The 16,847-nt window shown below is 44.7% G+C and overlaps 1 protein-coding gene across 1 annotated transcript in view; it reads right to left on the bottom strand.

Moving 5' to 3' along the window:
• The window catches only part of KDM3B (lysine demethylase 3B), a 47,431-nt gene extending 33,161 nt beyond the window's left edge, over positions 1-14,270 (bottom strand). Inside the window, exons 1-7 of the mRNA XM_069973010.1 lie at positions 13,874-14,270; positions 7,761-7,928; positions 7,138-7,251; positions 6,937-7,045; positions 3,937-4,061; positions 2,756-2,830; positions 1,429-1,998 (exon numbers count right to left, since the gene is read on the bottom strand). Coding sequence (XP_069829111.1) covers positions 1,429-1,998; positions 2,756-2,830; positions 3,937-4,061; positions 6,937-7,045; positions 7,138-7,251; positions 7,761-7,928; positions 13,874-14,038 — 1,326 coding nt within the window. The 5' untranslated portion in view covers positions 14,039-14,270. The remainder of the gene's footprint in view (positions 1-1,428; positions 1,999-2,755; positions 2,831-3,936; positions 4,062-6,936; positions 7,046-7,137; positions 7,252-7,760; positions 7,929-13,873) is intronic.
• Between the last annotated feature and the right edge of the window lie 2,577 nt (positions 14,271-16,847).

Raw genomic sequence — 16,847 nt, 5'->3', positions numbered from 1 at the left:
GATCTCGCACGGTAAACGGCGTCAGCGCAAAAAAATTCCAAAGTGCAAAATTGCGCATTTTTGGTCGCATCAAATCCAGAAAAAATGTAATAAAAAACGATCAAAAAGTCGTATATGCGCAATCAAGGTACCGATAGAAAGAACACATCATGGCGCAAAAACTGACACCTGACACAGCCCCATAGACCAAAGGATAAAAGCGCTATAAGCCTGGGAATGGAGCGATTTTAAGGAACGTATATTTGTTAACAATGGTTTGAATTTTTTACAGGCCATCAGATACAATATAAGTTATACATGTTATATATCATAGTAATCGTAACAACTTGAACATGCATAACAAGTCAGTTTTACCATAGGACGGACGGCCTAAATGCAAAACTCATCGAAATCAAAACAAATTCGTTTTTTTTTTCAATTTGACAGCGCAAATGATTTTTTTCCGGTTTCGCAGCATATGTTATGGAAAAATAATGCCGGTCATTGCAAAGTACAATTGGTTTCGCAAAAAATAAGCGCTCATATACGTCTCTAGGTGAAAAAATGCAAGCGCTATGGACTTTTAAACTTAAAATGGAATAAGCAAAAGCGCAAAATAGGCTTTGACCTTAAAGGGGTAGTCCACCCAAAAAAATTTTCTTTCAAATCAACTGCTGCCATGAAGTGCCAGAGATTTGTAATTTACTTCTATTAAAAAATCTCAAGCCTTCCAGTACTTATCAGCTGCTGTATGCCCAACAGGAAGTTGTATTATTTCCAGTCTAGAGAGCAACAGAGGTTTTCTATGGGGATTTGCTACTGCTCTGGACAGTTCCTGACATGGACAGAGGTGGCAGTAGCGAGCACTGTGTCAGACTGGAAAGAAAACACCACTTCCTGCTGGACACACAGCAGCTGATAAGTACTGGAAGACTTAAGATTTTTTAATAGAAGTGAATTACAAATCTCTGGCACTTTATGGCACCAGTTGATTTGAAAGAAAATTTTTTTGGGTGGACTACCCCTTTAAGGGGTTAAATGTCAATTTAAAAACATTAGAAATGACAAAGAGAATCAAAAAGTTTTGATCGGTCAAGGTCTTGGATTGCTAGAAGGCGTCAAGGAGATCATGCCTTCTCTTCCCAGCTCTGTGCACCAAGACAGACTCCTTTTAGGCAGCCTGATATTAGATCAGCAAGGACGGCACTCCTTTATAGTACCTCTAAAAGGCACGACTAATTGGTGCTAACAATGAATTTACTGGCTGAGCAAGAGAGTCAAGGGATCTCTATTCTAACAAATGGGGACCCAGTATTTAGATCCACACTGCTCAGCTAGTTATCCTATACATTTTGGGATAACACAGTACGAATTGTTCCCAGCTTACTTGTGTCTTTTCACAAGTTGCCCAGCATGGCTTGAAAACCTATGCACAGAGTATATAATTACCTCTCCAGAGGTCCAGCTAGGTTTTTTGCTATCCTCCGCTGCTACATTGGAAAGACTGGTGTCGGAGATTCTTACTGTAGTTGGTGTTACTCCACTTGATGTTAAACTCTCAGTTGTGCTTACAGGAATATCAGCTGGCAATGTACTTTTGTTCACAGGTCTTACTGTTTCAGGCGGTAGTGAGCCTTGGCTAGCCACTGTCGAAAAGGTTGGGAAAGCTAAAGGTGCCCCTTCGCCAACAGGCTGGTCCTGAACCACTAGTGTGCGTCCATTTTCTTTGGTGTAAGTTGCAAAGCGAATATTGCGATTAATTTGTGGAACAAAATGTAGCATCTGTTTGGATCGAGAATCTAGCGCAGGCTCAGCACTGCCACTATTCCAAGAACTTCGGTTATGTTCACTTGAGTCACCGCCATTGCTATCCAACTCCTTTTTTTCTGCTTTTTGTTTTTTTCCTGAAGTATCACCTTCTGCATCTGTTGGTAGTTTTCTTCTGCGACCATCTCTTCCATCTGCATTTTCTTTCTTCTTCTTTCCTTTTGTTGCTTTTGAAACTTTTAACAATGAGTCCTGAAAAATAATTATAGACGTGAAAAGTTGGAGACGCTGCAGAACTCACAGTAATGCATGTCACTGTATACACATTTACTAATAAACATATGTTAGAAATGTTGGAACAAATTAAGCCAAAAAGTGTGTGAAGTAATGAGTGTGTCCTATACTGTAAACACATTTACAGCTTATAGAAAAATAAGACCGAAATATAATGTACACGTCAAAACACAGAGTGCAAGTGCAGAATGCCACCCACTTTGCCTAGTTACCTCCCCCTCAACTATATTTTAGTATAAATGTAGATAATATTTTAGTAGTTTGGGAAGAACAAGGCATTATTTTATCATCATTGATTTCTATTCTGTCCCTCAATCAGAGTAATATATTTGTTATGGTCCTTTTACACGGAACGATTATCGTTTGAATTTGCACAATAACGATCGAATTCAAACGATAATCGTTCCATGTAAACACAGCGAACAATCAAACGATGAGCGAGAAATTGTTCATTTTGATCTTTCAACATGTTCTTAAATAGTCGTTGATTGTTTGCAAAAAATTCACAGATCGTTCCATGTAAACAGTCTTTCAACCATTTCACCTGTGTGACATAGGCTTAAGCGATCGCAAAACGATTTTTCCGTACAATATATTGTTCCGTCTAAACGCTGATCGTTATAAAAAACACATTGTTCATTCAAAATCGTTAATCGTGCGATCGGGCGAATTATTGCTCCGTCTAAAAGAACCATAAGTCTTGGAATACAATTACCTCAGGCTCCAGGACAGACTCATCAACTAGAACCACATGTACCAATTTAGGATCAATAATAACAGTTTCACCTCCCTGCGGACGAAGGGAAAGTAGTTATAGTACAAGACTGGGGAGCATTTGAAACAGAGAAATCTCTAACAGATACTAGAAATACAGACAAAATAATAATAGTGCAATCGACCTATTATAACACAAACTGGCTTACTGTCTGCAGGAGGGGTAAAGCCTAACAGTAGGAGTTTTATTTAGATTTATTCTGTAGGTCGATACTATAGAAATTCTGTAGGTCAAATACCATAGAAATACTAAATTAATAGTTTTTTCCAAGGTTCACTACTTTTTCTTTATCATTATTCTTTGGGCCGCCATATTCAGAGGGCCATGACATTTGTTATTTCTATCACAGACAGGGCTTTGAGTTAGCAGGACACGCAGTAGTTCATATTGGCACATTTTTGCGGTACATATGACCTGTTAACTTTCATTCCCTTTTTTGTTGGGGAAGGTACTATCAAGGAACACATTTCTGGCATTTTTTTCTCTTTTGGCATTCAGTACATGGCTGCCATGGAAACCCACAAGCATCTCAATTGTATTGCAAGGGCACTGATGGGATAACAGAGGGAGCCCCCTCCACTCTGATCACTTAGATACAGTGATCGCTAATGACTGTGGCACCTAAGGGATTATACAGTAATTGCAGCATAGTTCCTAATCCTGCACCACCCCCTTAGCCATGCACTTACAGCACTTGGCATTAACTGCACAGAATCATTACTTAAATGAAGCAGATGTCACAAAGGGGATAAAGGATGTGTCTACAGGTGGCTAATAGTATAATTTATTTTCTTTTTATATAATGATCTGCCACTTAATTCCTTTAAGATGAGCATCAATATTACCACCTACATCAATGACAAAAGATCCCCTCCCATTACAAACTAATATTGTCAAAAGAGATACAAAGAGGGTTTTGTAGTCACTGTAAAATCTCTTTCTTGTCTTCATCAGGGGGCCATGGGTATAGCTTGCAATTACAAGGAGACATTTCCTTTTTTCACCTGTGTCAGCACCTGTAGTGGCAGCAGCTTATACCCGCGGTCTCCTGTGTTTCAGGAACTACAGGCAGACATTAAAAAAACGAAACAGACATACAAAATCAAAACTTATATACCTACCTCATTCATTGTAACATTTATTATACGAGTAATAGGGTCTTGATGGGATACAATGCCACAAATCCATCTTATATTCTCATCTGGTCTGAATACTCTGACTTCTTGACCTTGAATACTGCAGATGCCTATAACAATTACCATATATCATAAGAATACAGTAAAGGAAAAATATAACAGATGAGAATTAAGTAAAGGTTTCCACTCCGGCAGCCAGCTAGTAGCTTTGTAATATACAGTGGCTTGGCATTTTTCATGTTTTTCTACCTCACAACCTGGAATTAAAATTATTTTTTTTTGGAGGGTTTGCATCATTTCATGAAAAGAACATGCTGACAAACTTTGAATATTTCGTTTTTCTTTTATCGTGAAGCTAACAACAAATAGGACAAAATACCAGAAAACTTCTTACTGCATAACTATTCACCCCCTAAAGTCAGTACTTTGTACATCCACATTTTGTACAAGTCACTTTAGATAAGCCTCTATGAGCTTGCCACATCTTGTCACCAAGATTTTTGCCCATTCCTCACAGCAAAAATGCTTCAGCTCCTTCAAATTAGTCTGACCACAGATTCACAATTGGATTAAAGCGACTCTGTACCCACAATCCGACCCCCCAAAACCACTTGTACCTTCGGATAGCTGCTTTTAATCCAAGTTCTTTTCTGGGGTCCGTTTGGCAGGTGATGCAGTTATTGTCCTAAAAATCAACTTTTAAACTTGGCTTAGAATATCTGTGCCCTAACTTTGCACCACCCCTCCTCCCCACCTTCTTTATCATTTGGAATGCCACTGGAACATTTTCTCCTGTCTGAACATTACACAGGTGCCTTAACGATCCAGCCCATGTGCCGAGCTGACACAGGTGGGGAATAGGAGACAATCTGCCTGGAGCATTCCTAATGGTGAAGAGGGTGGGGAGGAGGATCAGAGAGGTTGTGCCAGCCTAACGCATACAAACTCTGGGCCACGGCCGTTTGACACAGGGCTGCAAGTTTAAAAGTTGTTTTTTAGGCCAATAACTGCATCACCTGCAGAACGGACCCCAGGACAGATCTTGGATTAAAAGCAGATATCCGAAGGTACAAGAAGTTTGGAGGGGTCAGATTGTGGGTACAGAGTCGCTTTAAAGGTCTGGACTTTGACTAGGCCATTTGCACATTTCCCCTTAAGGGGTTGCTTTACACGTACCGTATCGCAGCGGATTTGATGATGCGGATCCGCAGCAGATTTGATCTAAATAAATGAACACCGTATCAAATCTGCTGCAGATCCTGTACGTGTGAACACACCCTTGTGTTTACAAGTACAGGATCTGCAGCAGATTTGATGCTGTGCTCAGTTATTTAGTTACATTAATATCTGCGCCATCAAATCTGCTGCGGATCCTGTACATGTGAACGCGCCCTTATCCATTCAAGTGTTGCTGTAGCAGTATAAGCTTTGGGTCATTGTACTGTTGGAAGGTGAACCTCCACCCAGTCTTAAATCACTGACAAACCCAAACAGGTTTTGCTTAAGAATATTCCTGTATTTAGCACCATCCATCCTTCCTTGACTCGGACCAGTTTCCCAGTCCCTGCTGATGAAAATCCTCCCCACAGTGTGGATGGTGCTCTTGGGGTGTTGAGATATGCTGATTTTGCACCACACATAGAGTTTTCCTTGTGGCCAACAAGGTAAATGTTGGTCTCTTTTGTCCAGAGCACCATCCTCTGTACATCTGGGGAGTTTCCCACATGCCTTTTGGCTGTAAATAAATGTTTTTTTTCTGGCCACTCTTCCACAAAGCCCAGCTCTATATAGTGTAGGGGCTTATTGTGGTCATATGGACAGATCTTCCAGTCTCTGCTTGGGGACTCTGCAGTTCCTTCAGGGTTACCTTTGGTCTCTGCGCTGCCTGATTAATGCCCTCCTTGTCCAGAGTTTTGCCAGGAAGCCCTCTCTTAGCCTGTTCCATGTTTTTTCCATTTGATGATAAAAGATATGATGGTACTACAGGGAATCATCACAGATGTGGATATCTTTTTATAACCCATCCCTGACTTGTACTTCTCAACAACTTTGTCCCTGACTTGTTTGGAGATCTTCTTGGTCTTCGTGTGTTGTTTGGTAAGTGGTGCTTCTTGCTTAATTGTTTAGCAGTCTCTGGGGCCTGTCGGAAAAGGTGTGTATATACTGACAGACCATGTGACACTAAGGGCCCATTCACACTGAGTAAAACAGGAGGAATTCCGTGGCAGCGCTCCCCGCCACAGATTCCCGCCTGCCTCATTACAGCCTGTGTTTAAATGTCTTTAAATGTTTTTAATCTGAATTGTGTGCAATGCATCTGCACAAAATAGTGTTAAGTTGGTGAACTGAAAAGAATATCTATATATATATATATATATATATATATATATATATATATATATAAATATAATTCCGTAGCGGAACCCCAACTGCCTCTCTATAGGATGGCTCGCGTGCCTCCGTTTCCGTCGCTCTCCGCTCAATGAATTGACATGTCAATTCTTTAAGCAGAGAGCAGCAGAAGCAGAGGAGCGAGAGCCATCCAATAGAGAGGCAGTTGGGGTTCCGCTATGGAATTATATTTTTATATATATATATATATATATATATATATATAGATAGATAGATAGATAGATAGATAGATAGATAGATAGATATTCTTTTCAGTTCACCAACTTAAGACTATTTTGTGCAGATGCATTGCACAAAATTCAGATTAAAAACATTTAAAGACATTTAAACACAGGCTGTAATTTGGGTGGACGTTTACCTGACTGAAAGGGCAATTTACCCAAACTGAGGCTGTGTTCACACATGGCATTTTTGTTATGATTTTCCAGCAATTTTGCTGGGAGTTGTACAACTGCGGTAAAACAGCACCATTTTTTATGTAAAAAATATATTTCAGTTATGAACAAGCGAAAATAAATTCATGCATTTTATGCAAAGTAAAATAAGAATAAAAAAATCATCTATACTATGTACCTCTTAAAATTATTTCTTGGATTTTCCTTGAGTTAATAATGTCAGTAACCGCATCTCGCAATATGGGCTGTTCCTTTAACACCAATTTGTGGCTGTCAACTCCCATCTGCTGCAATAGGAAACAGAACTTTTTATTCAATGTCTTTGTTACTGAAAAGCAAGCCAGAAACCTTGCCTTGAATGACCAAACAACTGTTCTACCTGGTAGAGACGGAGAGTGCTGGCATCAGGAAGGAAATGTAACATTTCTTCCAACAGGAACTCTATAGGAACCAGGGTTCCCAGGCCCAACTTATCCACCAAGGTTGTGAAAGTCTGCAAATAAAAGATATTGGTTAGACAGAAAGGTGCAGATTTATTATCGATGTTCTTATTTACAGGCACAACCTAATGCACCATCTTCCGCACTGCCATCAACCAGCCATCTTTGTAAACTACTAGTCTAGTACTACTGAAACTTCCACCCTTGTAAACACAAACAAAAAACAGGAAAACAAGGTTTTTGGCAAGTGCAATTACCATACAAGCAGAGAGGAGGGATTGTCTGTGAAGGCTGGTGCAAAAGTTATACTCCCAGGTGAGAAGACCTACTATATACTGTGAACATAGAGCAGTAAAATACCACTAATGTCCACAATGATGTATGTCTGAGTTGTCCGTGATATGCATATCACATGGTCTGTGATATAGCCTCGTCTTTGCAAGGTCACTTTACTAGAAGACCATTTTACACAAACATTTTGTCCTTGAAGAATAATCCTGTTTAATGTAAGAAGAAAAAACTTACAAAACATCCGATTCAATGTAACAAGCAGGAAACTCACCAGTGCTGGCCAATGTGTGGGGCAAATACGAGTCCCCTGGATAATAATAGGCTCCTTTCTTGGTGACCAAACAAGTGGCCCTTCCAGCAAGATCACCAGAACATCTTTTCCATGGACCTGCACCCATGAATGGGGCCTAGAGCTTTTTTCATCAAATTCCACATACACCTAATAGGGGAAGGAAGAGAAATGAAGTTTTCAAGGTGCAGATAAAGTAGACATTCCTTACTATAGGAGTGTGTGTATATATATATTATATATATATTGTGCTTACTAAAGAGCTGGACACATCCCAGGTGCCCATACATTTATTGGGCTCTGTTCACACAGCAGTTCAGATTTATTGGCCAAGTCCATGTGGTTTAAAAATCATGAAAAAATGGCAAGTGTTTTAATAGCTCTTTTTATTTTTATTTTCAGTTAGTGGTTTTGGTCATGTTTTTGTATGTATTTTTTGTCTGGTATTTCAGTCTAAGAAAGAAAAAAAAACACCAAAAAAAATGACATGCACAAAACAGAGAAAACTAAAATGCTGTGTATGTAGACCTCCTAATTTTCAACTAAAGACTTCTGGCTGCAGAGTCTTGGATGGAAAAAAATCATGGAAATCCCCACTAAAAATGTGTCAAAATGCCTAAAAACCTTCGGTAGGCAGCTGAAGCATCACATCCAGAAGATTTCTTTAATCGTATGTGTGCTGTTGCAGTTGTTCTCTATCGTAACCAGAGTATTAAACATTGGTGCAAATGGTAAAATAATAATTTGGGTGGGTAAGAATTTACCTGACCCACTTAGATATATGAAAAGGAACTCCCATGTGATGCCATATGGCTTCATGCTGCTAAGATATTCTCCCCTGAAAACAATTCCTCTAAAAAATAGCTCCTGGATATGTCATCTGATGGAGCATGCAACCATTCTTTTTTCCGTTGGATGTCTTACGAATCTGACATAGAAAAGCCTCTGTATGAAACGTGAGGCATGTAATGCATGGCTCCACATATTTCTGCATAGGCTATATTACAGCACCATACAGCTCAGAAATTGTGTCCCTGTCATATATCTATCTATCTATCCATAGCTTTAAAATGGATGTACCACCAGGTACGTCCTCTTTAACCTGACACAGGGATAGAACGGCGCCGTCATGGGGAAGCCGATGCCGCGGTCCGTAATTTGATCCACGGCCCGGTTCCCCTGTACGGCGCCGTTCTTTCCACAGTTACCGGCCGGTGCTCAAGCACTGGAGGTAGGCTGGCCTGCCCCCAGTGGGAGGGAATTACCTCCCCTGTATGACGAGGCTCCTTTAGAATCAAAGGAGCCGCGTCATAGAGGGGAGGGAATTCCTTCCCACTGGGGGCAGGCCGGCTTACCTCCAGTGCCTGAGCACCGGCCGGTAACCGTGGAAAGAACGGCGCCGTACAGGGGAACAGGGCCGCGGATCGAAAAACGGACCGCGGCATCGGCTTCCCCGTGACAGCGCCATTCTATCCCTGTGTGGTACATCCTCTTTAATGGAACAAAATGAGGTGTGAATACAGCATGCTGCCTTGTGCTAAATGAAGCTACAGAAACAGGAGCAGACAGAGTGATTTCCAGCAGGTGCTACTACCTGACTGATTCCGCAGTGAACTGAGATGTTCTATTGTAGTCCTGTGCAACTGCTCAACCAGGAAGTACAGTAATTATCTGACATCACTAGAGACTATTGGTGGTTTCAAAACGGGGTCAGACAGGTAAACAGTACTATACATTATTGCAGCATATTTCCTTCCTTTCCTTTTTTTGCTGTCTGAGTACCCCTTTAAAATTTAATTTTAAGGGAAATAGATCCAGCAAGTCAAATAACCTGAACTGAATATCATCTGCATAGAACTGCTTTCTGTTATAGTAATGTGTTAATCTTTTTGTCTTTGAAAAATGCCTTTTAAGGGTAGCTTAACACACACCGTACTGCAGCGGATCTTCTGCTGCGGATGCACAGCGAATCCACAGCAGATCCGATCTAAACTGAACACAGCATCAAATCTACTGCGGATCCTGTATGTGTGAATGCACCCTAAAGGCATATTGACAGCAAAAAATTGCTAATGGTTCCTAATTAGGTATTAAACAGGGAGTCCGTTACTACCTTTATATCCACAACTCTTGTCTCCAGTTTGGGTGGGGTTTTGCAACACTGTTTCATTGAAGTGAATGGAGCTTAAAGGGGTACTCTGGCGGGGGGGGGGGGGGGGGGGGGGGGGGGAGTATGCTCAGCCAGTCAGTGACAGAGGCGGGATCCGTGAGTGGACGTCGTTTCCCTCAGCCCCCCCCCCCCGCCGGAGTGCCCCTTTAAAAAGAATGTAACATCAGGTACACCGCTTTGGGTTTTTTACATGAATGAATTGGTGCAGGGATGTTGGTGGCGTGGTCCAGAGGGGAGGGGTCTTTTTCATGCCAGCCCGTTGCCTGGGAACAGACCAGTGCTGTGCGCAGGAACCAGATGGCGGTTCAAAAAAAGGACTGGGCACGCCTGTGGCAATCCATTCTTGTAAAAAACCCATAGCGATATACCTCATGGTACAATCGCTTTAATTGCAAACCACACCTGAACTAGAGACAAGAGTCGTTGGAAGAAAGTGGCCATGTTTTTCTAAGGGTCCAATTACACAGAAAGATTATCTGACAGATTATCTGCCAAAGATTTGAAGCCAAAGACAGGAATGGATTTGAAAAGAGGAGAAATCTCAGGCTTTCCTTTATGACCTAATCTGTTTATGGTCTATTTCTGGCTTTGGCTTCAGATCTTTGGCAGATAATCTGTAAGATAATCTTTCTGTGTAAATGGTCCCTAACACTGGAATATTAAGGACTATGTGATTCCCTCCAAAGACTCTGCATGTGTACTCTCCTCCCTTATATTCCAAACGGCTTACACGATATGGATGTTTTCATCCTGACATAAACATTAAAGGGGTTATCCAGCGCTACAAAAACATGGCCACTTTTCCCCCTACTGTTGTCTCCAGTTCAGGTGCAGTTTGCAATTAAGCTCCATTTACTTCAATGGAACTAATGGTGCGTTTACACAGACAGATTTATCTGACAGATTTTTGAAGCCAAAACCAGGAACAGACTATAAACAGGGTGCAGGTCATAAAGGAAAGACTGAGATTCCCTGTCTTTTCAAGTCCATTCCTGACTTTGGCTTCCAAAATTGGTCAGATAAATCTGCCTGTGTAAACGCACCATAAGTTTCAGAACCCCACCCAAACTGGATACAACAGTAGGGGGAAAGTGGCCATGTTTTTGTAGCGCTGGATAACCACTTTAAACAGAGGCTGTAATGGATGCTTAACGGTGTTGTCTAGTGAAAATCTTTTTCTTTCAAATAAGCTGGTGTCAGAAAGCTATATAAATTTGTGATTTACTTCCATTAACAAAACTCAGATCTTCCCATACTTATTAGCTGCTGTATGTCCTGCAGGAAGTGTTTTTATTTTCAGTCTGACACAGAACTCTCTGCTGATATCTCTGGCTGAGACAGGAACTGCCCAGTGCAGGAGAGGTTTTCTATGGGGCTTCCTATAGAAAATCTATCCTGCTCTGGACAGTTCCTGTCTCAGCCAGCAGAGAGCACTGTGCCAGACTGAAAATAAAACAACATTTCCTGCAGGACATACAGCAGCTGATAAGTATTTTTTAATAAAGATCAATTACAATTCTATATAACTGTCTGACGCCAGAAAAAAAGACAATGCAACATTCACTATTACATTCTATTGACAGTTTGCAACAACTTATCAGTGGAAAATGTCTGTGCTAGATGTATCAGCATCACAAAACTCTACTCTCTCCTAGGTTATGGTCACATAGGCAAAAAAACCTGTGGCTTTTGGTGCTCGTTTTGATGTAGTTGAGGTAGGGTTTTTTTTTTGTTTTTTTTTAAGTGACATATCACTTGTTTTTTCAGCGAGTTTTTGAGACCACATGGTTTCAGTTCATGTTTCTTAGGGGTTTTTTTTGCCAAACCCTTAGGGTCTGTTCACCTCTATGGATTTTGATGTGGAAACTGCACCAATATTATCATCAAAAACCACAGTGTCACTGTCAAAAACCCACTTTTATTGACTTCAATGGGAGGCGAATGAAGCGATACGTAAATAGAAGCTTCAGTCTGGGCCCGCTGTGCTGCCTGCAGCTCAGAGCTTCACAATGTTAACATATCAAAACTTTTTAAGTGCCGAAGTACCCCTTTAATAGTTTTTACAGTAGACTGCTTCTCAGAATTGTATCCAGTGTAGGCAATTATCTGTAGCCGAAACAGCCTGGACTTCAGTGACCTATACCAAGCTATCAGGGTAAGGTCACATGTGTCCTTATGAAGCTCTGAGCCGATGTTAGGGAATGCAGAAATCAGCCCGGTACTGATCAGGGAGTGATGGCAGATCCTAATGATACTCTTCATTTATTAGTATTTGTTACAGGTGCCCTGAAGGATTTGCCTGCCTGGTGTATATTCTATTCCTGAACAGCACTGGCTGCACCGTATCAGGATAATGTGTCAATGAGATTTCTGGCGGCTTCTCAGGACTATTTGGACTTTTTTTATATTGCTAACCTGACTCAGGGACGGCCAGCACCACTTCTGGGGGGCCCTGACCAGGGAGGACGGCTAGCACCACTTCTGGGGGGGCCCTGACCAGGGAGGACGGCCAGCACCACTTCTGAGGGGACCCTGACCAGGGAGGATGGCCAGCACCACTTCTGGGGGGGCCCTGAACAGGGAGAATGGCCAGCACAACTTCTGGGGGGCCCTGACCAGGGAGGACGGCCAGCACCACTTCTGGGGGGCCCTGACCAGGGAGGACGGCCAGCACCACTTCTGAGGGGACCCTGACCAGGGAGGATGGCCAGCACCACTTCTGGGGGGGCCCTGAACAGGGAGAATGGCCAGCACAACTTCTGGGGGGACCCTGACCAGGGAGGACGGCCAGCACCACTTCTGGGGGAACCCTGACCAGGGAGGACGGCCAGCACAACTTCTGGGGGGGCCCTGAACAGGGAGAATGGCCAGCACAACTTCTGGGGGGACCCTGACCAGGGAGGACGGCCAGCACCACTTCTGGGGGAACCCTGACCAGGGAGGACGGCCAGCACCACTTCTGGGGGGGCCCTGAACAGGGAGAACGGCCAGCACAACTTCTGGGGGGACCCTGACCAGGGAGGACGGCCAGCACCACTTCTGGGGGGGCCCTGACCAGGGAGGACGGCCAGCACCACTTCTGGGGGGGCCCTGAACAGGGAGAATGGCCAGCACAACTTCTGGGGGGACCCTGACCAGGGAGGACGGCCAGCACCACTTCTGGGGGGACCCTGACCAGGGAGGACAGCTAGCACCACTTCTGGGGGGCCCTGAACAGGGAGAATGGCCAGCACAACATCTGGGGGGACCCTGACCAGGGAGGACGGCCAGCACCACATCTGGGGGGACCCTGACCAGGGAGGACGGCCAGCACCACTTCTGGGGGGGCCCTGAACAGGGAGAATGGCCAGCACAACATCTGGGGGGACCCTGACCAGGGAGGACGGCCAGCACCACTTCTGGGGGGGCCCTGAACAGGGAGAATGGCCAGCACAACATCTTGGGGGACCCTGACCAGGGAGGACGGCCAGCACCACTTCTGGGGGGACCCTGACCAGGGAGGACAGCTAGCACAACTTCTGGGGGGACCCTGACCAGGGAGGACGGCCAGCACCACTTCTGGGGGGCCCTGACCAGGGAGGACATGAGGTGCCTGGCTGCCATGTGACCGCCGCTTCTATAATCTATGGCAGAAGTTTACATGGTGGGACAGCTTGCAGGCAGTGTGTGGCCCCCGTCTCCGGTAAGGACATGGTACAGTCCTGACAGCTGCCCGAGCAGTAGTGGCCCCAGCACGGGGACGCCGTCAGCCCTTGAGCCGCACTCTCCGATGTTTACACTTGATGTGGGGGAGGGGCTGCAGTCACGGGGCCAGCAGTGTAAGCACCGGGAGTGGGCCGGACTAGGCCCCGACATAACACCGAGCCCCGAGTGATTCCAGAGCCGGGAGGATGCGTTCCGGTGGAGGCGGGGAGTGGCCACTTACCGCCAGCTCCTCGGGCGCCGCTCCCTTGAGTCCCCGCACAGTTCCGCCCTCCCAGGCCCGCTTCCCCAACGGGATAGACGGATCTGGGACTCCCTCCCGTCCGGAAGAGCTCTCGTCAAACAGCAGCCTCATCCGCTTCCCTACCGGGGACACCGGGGCCGCCATGGCCAGCACCGCTCTCCGGCTGCTTAGCGCGATCACCGGACGTGGGAAGAGTGTGGCCTTTGCAGCACCCGCGGAGACAACGCGCGTTACACAACGACGCCGCCGTGCGGTCGGGAGCGCATAGCGAGGAGTCAACAGCGCCCCGTGTGGTAAGGAGGGGAACAGCCACCAAAACAATGCACTGAGAACGCCCTACGGCAAGTGGCGTCCGAACTCTACGATCTATGCTCTGGCGCCCCCTTTCGACGGGGATCTCACGCAGTAAAATGCCAAGCAACCCACCCCTTTAACTGTGTAGTGAAACCGGAGCTATACTGCATAGCGCCCCTAGTGGTGTGGCGTGCATGGTGCTTGCTTCTTCTAGAAAACAGTAACGATTCTACCGGATACTATATAGCTAGGGAGGAGTCCGGGGAGGATTCACGTTCCGGAACTGCGTTAACCCTATGAGAGCGGCATGTATTACCCTCATAGGTTGTCTGCACACCTGGGAAGTGTGCGCATGCGCAGAATGTAGCGATCTGTTAAACCGGCTGATGGATACCTAATGGGCGGTGCCTGGAGCACAATAAGCTGGGGGATGGGGAGGGCCCGGGGGTGGGAGGAGCTGAGGAATGGACACACAGTTACATGCCACCACTTTGTTTTGTTTTTTTTAAATAAAGAAAATACTTTTTTTAAACCCTTTGGGGACCGCGCCAGTTTTCGTTTTTCCCTCCCCCCCTTCTAAGAGCTCTAGCACTCTCAGTTTTCTATCTACAGGCCATGTAAGGGCTTGTTTGTTACAGGAGTAGGTGTACTTTGTAATGGCGTCTTTCATTCTACCATAACATGTATGACGGAACCCCAAATATATTATTTATGAAGATATAAATAGGTGAAATCATAAAAAAGAATGCAATATGGTAACGTTTGGGGGGTTCCTGTGTCTACGTAATGCACTATATGGTAACAGCGACATTATACTATTATTCTATAGGTCAGTCCGAACACAACCATATGCAGGTTTACACAGATTTTCTAATGTTTTAATTTTTTTAATTTTTTTTTTTTGTTGCAATTTATTATTAATAAAATGGTCCTATTGTGACTCCGATAACGGTTTTAGTTTTTCACCTACGGGCTGTAAGTGGTGTCACTTTTTGCACCATGATCTCTAGTTTTTATTCATACCGTTTTTGTGTAGCTCAGACGTTTTGATCACTTATTAATTTTTTATATATATATCTATAATGTGACAAAAAAAAAAATCGGTAATCCCGACACTTTTTTCCCTCTTTGTTTATGCCGTACAGAATGACGATTGTTATATTTTAATGGATCGGACAATTTCACACTAGGGTATATAATATGTTTATTTTTATGTTTTATAAAATGGGATGGGGGGGTGATTTTAATCTTTATTGAGGGAGGGGCTTAGGGGTATTTTAAACATTTGTTTTTCTTTTTTTTACGCATCTTTAGATTGCATACACTGTTCATTGCTATGCCATAGGCACAGCATTGATCAGTGTAATAGGCGCTCTGCTCTTTGAGCCTGCCTGTGGCAGACTTAAAGGGAACCTGTCACCCCCCGTGCCGGGGTGACAGGCTCCCGACCCCCCGTTAGAGCCCCCTATACTTACCTAATCCCGCCGGGTCCCGCTTCTGGAGGTGGTCGGGTGACGGAGATCTCAGCCGCTGCAGCCCGGCGCGCGCGCTGAGAGATGAGTCCAACACCCATAGAGAATGACGGAGCGCTGGACTCTCCTGTCATTCTCTATGGGTGTTGGACTCATCTCTCAGCGCGCGCGCCGGGCTGCAGCGGCTGAGATCTCCGTCACCCGACCACCTCCAGAAGCGGGACCCGGCGGGATTAGGTAAGTATAGGGGGCTCTAACGGGGGGTCGGGAGCCTGTCACCCCGGCACGGGGGGTGACAGGTTCCCTTTAATGAGCAGAGCGCCGATTGGACCGCACTGAGGAAGGTAAGAGACCTCCTAAGGTCCGACACAGTTACCCTGGGGGGATCCCGATCGGTAAGTGACAGGAGCTGCGTTTAAGGTGTTAATGACAGGCTGCAGCACGATCGCTGCAGCCTGTCATTAACAGTTAGGGCCCTGCTGCTGAATGCAGCCGGCCCCCACCTGCTATGAAGCGCTTTCCACTCCAGAGCACGCTTCATAACCGAGGATGTACCTGTACGCTCAGGGTCTTCTGGTGACAGGTAGCCAGGGTGTACAGGTACATCCTAGGTCATCTAGGAGTTAAACAAAAAACAATCCAAAGTAAATCTGGTGCATTCTGGGACAGGTCTGTGAAAAAGAGGCTGTAGTACAAAGACTAGGGATGGTCCGAACCTGCCGAGGTTCGGGTTCGTACAAACCTGAACTCTCGGCAATGATTCCCGCTGTCTTCCACCTCCATGAAGAGGGTGGATACAGCCGGAGGACCGCCTGGAAAACTGGGATACAGCCATAGCCATAGGCTGTATCCCAGTTTTCCAGGCGGTCCCCTGGCTGTATCCACCCTCTCCACGGAGGTGGAAGACAGCGGGAATCATTGCCGAGAGTTTAGGTTCGTACGAACCCGAACCTCGGCAGGTTCGGACCATCCCTAATGAAGACTAAATTTATAATAAAGACCTGTGGCGAAAATGTTTAAAGGCTTTTATTTACACTATAGTAATTATAAAGAAAGAATAAAAGGGCAGCCAAATAAAATAGTCACTATTGTTTTAACAAACTGAATAAATCACTAGTACAAGGGAATATAAGATACCTTGTAATGCTTCTTATCAGGTACCCCTTCCTCCACTTACCAGGCTCCTT

The sequence above is a fragment of the Dendropsophus ebraccatus genome, chromosome 1, assembly GCF_027789765.1.
Source record: "Dendropsophus ebraccatus isolate aDenEbr1 chromosome 1, aDenEbr1.pat, whole genome shotgun sequence".
Classification (NCBI taxonomy): domain Eukaryota; kingdom Metazoa; phylum Chordata; class Amphibia; order Anura; family Hylidae; genus Dendropsophus; species Dendropsophus ebraccatus.
This window is presented reverse-complemented; position numbering and strand designations above follow the sequence as displayed.